This window comes from Phocoena phocoena, chromosome 18 (assembly GCF_963924675.1).
Source record: "Phocoena phocoena chromosome 18, mPhoPho1.1, whole genome shotgun sequence".
NCBI lineage: Eukaryota > Metazoa > Chordata > Mammalia > Artiodactyla > Phocoenidae > Phocoena > Phocoena phocoena.
The window spans coordinates 13,117,526-13,124,571 of NC_089236.1; the positions used below are offsets into that span (position 1 = coordinate 13,117,526).

Sequence of the window (7,046 nt, forward strand, 5' to 3'; positions counted from 1 at the left end):
AGGAAAAAATTTCAAGAATGTTATTTTATAATAATTTAACCTTTACACAAAGCCCCCCAATATATTAAATGATAATTTTAGCAATACATTTCTATAAATCATCAATTTTATGTGAAAGTTGCCTTTTGAATGTCAAATAATAAAGTACTATTGAAAAATATCATTCCATATATCCTTGGTGTTGAGGGAAAATGAATTTTCAATTATTATCCTTGTTTGATGTTTAGTCTATTTACATGTCAAATCTGCTATGTCAATATGGTTCAATTATAATTATTAGTAAGTATCTTTGATTATTTCACTGAAAACAACAAAAGTTCCTCACTTCTCACTGACAATGGCAAAGGTAATTTATTTTTTCGTGTTGGCTTAAAGCTCCTAAATAGTATAATACTGTTAGGTATAGGGGTGTAATTATACAGATTTGGGTCCCTGAAAGAAATATGTAGACCTGCTTCTTTTCATCATAATTTCAGGAGGGAAATATATAAAAATATCTAATACTTCTAGAATACATCTTCTGAACTTCAGAAGAAAGATTAATATATGAATGTCAGCCTGAAGTTTGGGTGCAGCCAACTTATTTTTTATGACTGTCTTATTTAAAATTTAGTATGATTTGGATCATATCATAGGAGAAATGGTTATTACCTTTGTGAATATAGCAAGACTAGGTACACAATTAGTAAATTAAGTCACAAAATCAGGATTTAAAAACACCCCAACAGGATGGGGAAAATGAGTCAAATGTGACAGTTAAATGTCACAGGGTTCCATTTAAGTCCCACGCCTAAGTTAAAAAAAAAAACAAATCCCAAAGGAAGACTTGATGTGACAGGATTCATTTAAAAAAGATCTGTAATCAATTTTAATTACTTAAAAATTCAGCATGAGTTAACGATATGACATGGTTACCAATAACATTAACCAAAGTTCAGGAGCCCACCTGCCCCAAACTGAGGTATTTGTCTTAATATTTTCTCAGCTTCCTGGACACACATAGATAGTAGACACCAGTCTTGGATCACAATCAGAAGGAAAAAAATTGACTGGATTAGAGGCTTTTCATGGGTTGCTGTCAATTACAGTAAGGACTCCAAAGTCTATATCACATTCAAACTGGGGGCCATGAGCCAAGGGAAGAGAAGATTCTGTTGGGGAAGAGAGGGTAGCTGGAGGAAGGGTGTGATGATTTGTGTTAACTATCTGAATGGCTGTCATTTCAAAGAGGAAATAGATGAACTAATTTTCCTCTAGTTGGCAAGTTACAGGAAACTAACTTTCAATCTGAGAAACGTTATAAAATCAGAGCTGTTGAAGCAGAGAAGATGATGCCTTGCCAAGTAGTCAGCCCACGTTCCTAGACAAATTCAAAGAAAGGGATTTTGTAGTGGGGATTTTTGTTCTTGAAGGAAAGTTGAACTAATTTAAATTTAGAATAAGCTTCTGTTGTCCAGCATTTAGTGTATATGATGTATATTTGAATACTTTATCAACATGATAAAGTCATGATTAACACCAAGATATGGGGGATATAGCTTGGATTTATCATGGTGCTAAATACACACACACACACAATTGGCTTCGCTATAAGCTACTTCAACTCTTTTTCCTCAAACAAGACAAATTCCTCATTTAATTCAGTAATTGAAACTTTACCTGCTGGGCAGCCTTTCATTCCTTCCATCCTCATATAACCAGGGCAGCATTCATATAACACAGTCCTATACATTGGAAGAAAATTAATATTAAAATGGGAGAACTACAAAGGATATATTTTGACATAAACTTAGCAAAACATATTACTTATTGCCTTGATTTATTGAGAATTTAGAAATCCAGTTTTTTTGTTTGTTTGTTTATGACATCAAGGTATTTATATTAGCTTGATTTCTCTCTATAGCCTCATGGCATGGTGGAAAAATTCCAGGATCTTGAGCCAGAAGAATGGAGTTTGGTTCCCAGTTCCACTACTTAGTTGATGTGTGACCTTGAGCAAATCATTTAATAAATTTGAGTCTCAGTTTCCCCAACTAGTTAACATGAAGGTAGTAGCTAAAATACTTATTCATGGGTAGTTGTGAATCTCAAATAAAACAATGCTTTGGAAATAATTTTGCAAACTATAAATAGCTATAAATGTTTATTAGTATAAGGTTATTAGGAACTAAGAATGTCAGAAAAATTTATTAACTCACTTATAGGTAGTAAAACATGAAACTATAGATGAGAATAAAATTTCTGGCATGGAATATTGGCTTAAGGATAGTTAAAAGGTAAGAATATAGAGATAAGTGGGAAACTAAATTTTCAAACTGTTCTCTAATTTTAATATAATTTCAAGAAGAGCTGGTATCGGAAACATATACAGACTGTAAGAGAGCCTTATGCAAATATGGTCCCTGAAATAATTTTATTTACATGGCTACCCATAAAAATAAATGTGAATATTTGGATGCCAAGGGATTGATTAAGAATTGCTTATACTTTAGCTTTAGCATATATCATAAACAATAAGAATGAGATACATAATTTTTAGTTTGGGACTAATAATACTTTATGTAAAATAGTAAATAGAAGAAGAAATTGCTAAAGTAGCAAAAATTTCTATAACATATGCTCATATTAATGCACTATATGGTATAGAATTCCAAAACAGGCAATTGCAATTTCAGATGATACTTGAACAATACGGTTGTCTGAGTTAATGCTTTGAAAGCAATGACAACAAAGAAGTATTTTTTCCAGGAAATTTATGCTACGCAAAACTCAAAGTTCCCATATTGTCAGTAGGACAAATAAGAGTAAAAAAATATCATGAATGTGCGTATCTCTGAAAGTGGGAAATTTATCTTCATTTTCTGAATAGTATCTAAAATCTCATGGAATGCCAACTGAAAATGTCACTGACATTTTTTTGAAGGAGGTCTACAAAATACTATATTATTGAGCCAATATATATTGTGGGGAATACCTTAAACCTAGGAAGCTTCCTGTTTTTCATTAGACCCACCCAGTAACTTCCCCCAAATCCCCAAAGCAGCTATTCAAACAGAAGATAAACATTTCTGTCAACTGATACATAAAGTCCTAAAGATGACTTTGGAAATTTTAGCAGCTGCAAGCAGATGGCAAATCAGGCATTCTTCCTGTCAATGTTACTGATTCCTTTGGTTGTTTGAAACTAGCAACTAGCATTTACATTTATTCCAGAGCACAGATGTTAATGTGTTTGTGAAAATGAAGTTAAGGGAAATAAGCTAATATAATTAAACAAAGGACACACTGTTATATTTCTGGTAAAAAGCCAGGCTTCAAAGCAGGAATTTTTTTTTCTTTTTTAATGGAAAGCAAGAAAGAATCTTGGCATAAGCTTTGTACAAGCGTCGGCATCTCTAACATATTTAGATGGTTAAAGTAAGATTGTATCGGACTTCCTTAACTTCTGGGAAGTGTGTAATAAAAATTTTCCCTAAATATTTCAGAGAGCAGGTAGGTCCTTTCTTATGCAGTTAGTGTGCCTTCCAAATAGGCCTCATAGTAACCAAGAATACAAAGAACAAAGCGAGAAAAATCCAGAGCTTTGGAGTTCCCAACTGGGGCCTGACCTAAATCATGGCCAGGATCCTTGTAACTACTGACTTACGCTGTAGTTGTGTGAATGATCCACAAGTCTAGCAGATTTATGCAAACTAATAAGAATAATGTCCAGGTCAAAAAGTAACATCGGTTAAAACTCTGTTAAGCCAACATGTGGGAACGGGCAGCAGTGTCCTGTGGGGTCCTAGCCTTGGTTACCATGGGGAGGCACAGTCCAGATAAGGTTATATGCCTTGAATACATGATTCTTAGTAAAATAAAGAGAACCCTGTGCATTTTAAATAGGCATCTGAACACGCCTCCTTTTCACACCAGCATATACCCAATTTGCTTAAAGTAGTTTAAATGTAAGTACGATTAATGTTATGAGTTAGAGTTACTTAGGAATTTCACATTAGTTCATTCATTTTACCTTCAGAAACTCTCCAAGTATTAAATCTGCATTTCACAGGCAAAGAAACAAGACTCCAAATATTATTAAGGTAAGAATATGTTTTTTAACAATCCCCCAATCCTTCCACCTATTTAGAGTAACTGAAGTTTAATGATGATGTGCTTCAGATATTCTGGTTCTCAAGTCGTCCTTCACTGAGGTTGCTGTCCAAAGTAATAAGAAGCAGGCAGGAGCCATTTCTACTGTTTCACTGACTGAGGATGACATCTTTAATTTTTTTTTTTATCTATAATTCAGCTCCTTCATCTTAAAATGAAGAATTTGCATGACATGAGTACTTATCAACCTTTATATGTCTAGGATTATATTTCTTCTACCAATATTTATTAATTGATTAAACCAATAAGCTATCAAGTAATAAAAATGTTTTCCAACTCTAGGTTAATCAGTGAAGTATATAACTAAGTTGAAAAGTAATCATCTTTTTGGCTGTTGAAATAGTAATATAGTGGTGGGTTTCCATTATCACCTTTGGGGACCCCTGGAGATCTGGCAGTTTGGAATTGAATGACTGGATTAAATGAAGATGTGAAACCTAAGTCCCTTCCAACTTTAAGCTTTGATGAAAACTCTGGGGTAAACTGGTGTACTTTATATAATTTCTAAATGACTGTAGGCAAACAATTTTTACCTGAAAACCCTGGTATTTCAGATCAATTTGTTCTTCTGGCATTTTTAAAAATAAAATGAGGAAACTGAGGCAAAGAGGTTAATTGACTTGCCTAAGATAAAAGAGGCCAAACCAGGAGTAGAAATGACATAGTCAAACTGTCAGTGATTCTATACCAGATCACATGGCCATTGCCATAGATTCAGGAATAACATGAGTTCCACTAGTAGAGGGATAAATTCAGGGAAAATGTCTTTATTCATATGTGATCCATTTTTTTTAAGCTCACAATTTTGCAGAATATTTTCAAGAAGATCATGTGTATGTCCAAGGAAAGACATGGGCATTGTGGTGTTGTCTTTGGAACTGGCACATTAAGGAAAAAATGACACTTACGTTTTCTTTCCACAGATGGCACCTTGATACCAGTTCCTACAAGTGCTAAAGTATTTCTTTTTGGTGCCCAAAATCTGTTGAAGGGCGCAGACATTTGGGCTGGAAGATGGAAGGAAAGAAAGTTAATGTCCTAATGACAACTAGTTTTTCATATCTACATGTCAGATAGTACAAAAAGAAAACTAATATGTGGATTCGATTATCAAAGATGCAATTCTAAAAAAAGATGTGATTCTAGTCAGCACAAATCTCATTCTGATCCAATCCTCCTGAATCATTGGAAAAACTAAAGTCTATGAGAGACAGAGAGAGAGAGGAAATTATACATCTCTGAGAGTAAAATGCCATTGTTTCAAAAGTTAACCTAATAGAATTAAACAACATGTCTTATTACTTTTAATAGTAGGTATTTCACTGACACTTTTAAACCAAACATGTGCTCATTTAGGGTTTGGAGGTGGCTTAAGGCTCTGGAACAATGACAGATCAGACAGCAAAATAGACAGGTTTTACTAAGTCCAAGGACACTGTACTCTGTAATTTTCTAGGTAAGCAATCACAGAAGTAAATGAATGCTAAGATTAAATTAAATAATATGGCTGCACAAAGGAAAATTTATTGCTTTGCCTGGAAGTAATTAGATTAAGACATCCTCTGCCAGAATTTTAAGTGTTTTTCTCCCTTAAAAAGAAGGAAGTCTTATTTGCTCTGTAAGGCAAGGGAACTTTGGAGCATTATGAACATCTCTCTGAGACATTGTGGATGTAGTGCCAAGATCCATTTCAAAAATTAATAATAAATGGTTGGTTAAGTTACTAAATTATGTCTGATAACTTTAAAAATGCTAAGTTATAGTTGAGTTTATTCTAAGAAATAAAGTTTTTGCAAATTGTACAGAATGCAAAATTTAAAAGCATTCTTAAATGCCTCAAAAAATTCAGAAAACTGGTTACATTACCTATTAATTTTCATAATAAATGAAATTTTCCCTAACATAATGTGAGATATTTTAAAGCTGTTTACATAATGAGAGTCTCCAACAATAGATTCTTTCATCTTGGAAACCTCATTCTAGAAATTTGGAATCAAATAAAAGCACAAATAAACTGAATCGTGAAGAAATGCCCTGTTACATGTTGTTAATTACATTAAAATCTTACAATGTTTCATAAAAAGCAATTATACACAAGTTTTTTGGACAGTAATACTTAAAGTTTAAGACACATACATCAACCACAGAATACTCATTTTTTCCTTTTTCTTGTTACATTGTAATAAGTAGGGGAAAAAAAAAACCCTGAGGTATAAATAAGGAACTGTATGTAGAATTGTACATACAACAAGCTAAGGGAAAAGAAGGTTTATAAAATCAAACCACTGACTTACCCCTGATCCCGGCCCCTGATACGGCTGTGAGCCAAGATCTTGTCATAATGACCATTGGCATTTGCAGGGTTAACCACAACAAGCAGGAGCAGAGAAAATATGGATAAGAGAGGAATCATCTCTAGTCTCTCCGTTGCAGTTAGTCCACGAAGAGAACTGGCAGTGGGCTTTGGAGAGCTCAGAGCTTATATACATGGCAGAGTTCTGGGAGGGAGCTCTGTATCAACCTGGGAATCTGAACTCTCTCCAGAAGGCATCAGCAACTTCAAGTTGCCAGCTAGAATCTGCTTTTTCAGCTATGTCTACTGAGCACACTGAGCCTCTTTTTCTTCTCATTATCAAAAGGATATTTATTTTATTTTTATATTATTTATCTTTCTCTTTATTTTTACTACCTGGCTCATTTCATGTTCATATTTCTGTTTTATTCTTTTGTAATTTAGAGGGTTTTTATGGGAAATGATTTTATTTAGATTTTAAGGATCATTCTGTAATATATCCCTTTCGGGGTGCGTGTCCCTGTGCTCAGTGAGAGTATGATTTGATCTTATCACATCTTGTCATATTCAGTTCACATCAGAACTGAAAGATTATTTTTCA

At 33.7% G+C, this 7,046-nt stretch overlaps 1 protein-coding gene across 8 annotated transcripts in view; it reads right to left on the bottom strand.

The window, feature by feature from the left end:
* The window catches only part of POSTN (periostin), a 34,188-nt gene extending 27,505 nt beyond the window's left edge, over nt 1–6,683 (bottom strand). For 3 of the 8 annotated variants that reach the window (XM_065895842.1, XM_065895835.1, XM_065895836.1), the window contains exons 1-3: nt 6,447–6,565; nt 5,061–5,159; nt 1,660–1,724 (exon numbers count right to left, since the gene is read on the bottom strand). In XM_065895842.1, coding sequence (XP_065751914.1) covers nt 1,660–1,724; nt 5,061–5,159; nt 6,447–6,565 — 283 coding nt within the window. Of the gene's footprint in view, nt 1–1,659; nt 1,725–5,060; nt 5,160–6,446 lie in introns of all 8 variants that reach the window. The other 5 variants (XM_065895841.1, XM_065895838.1, XM_065895839.1 and 2 more) reach the window with 4 other exon arrangements.
* Nucleotides 6,684–7,046: the final 363 nt, after the last annotated feature.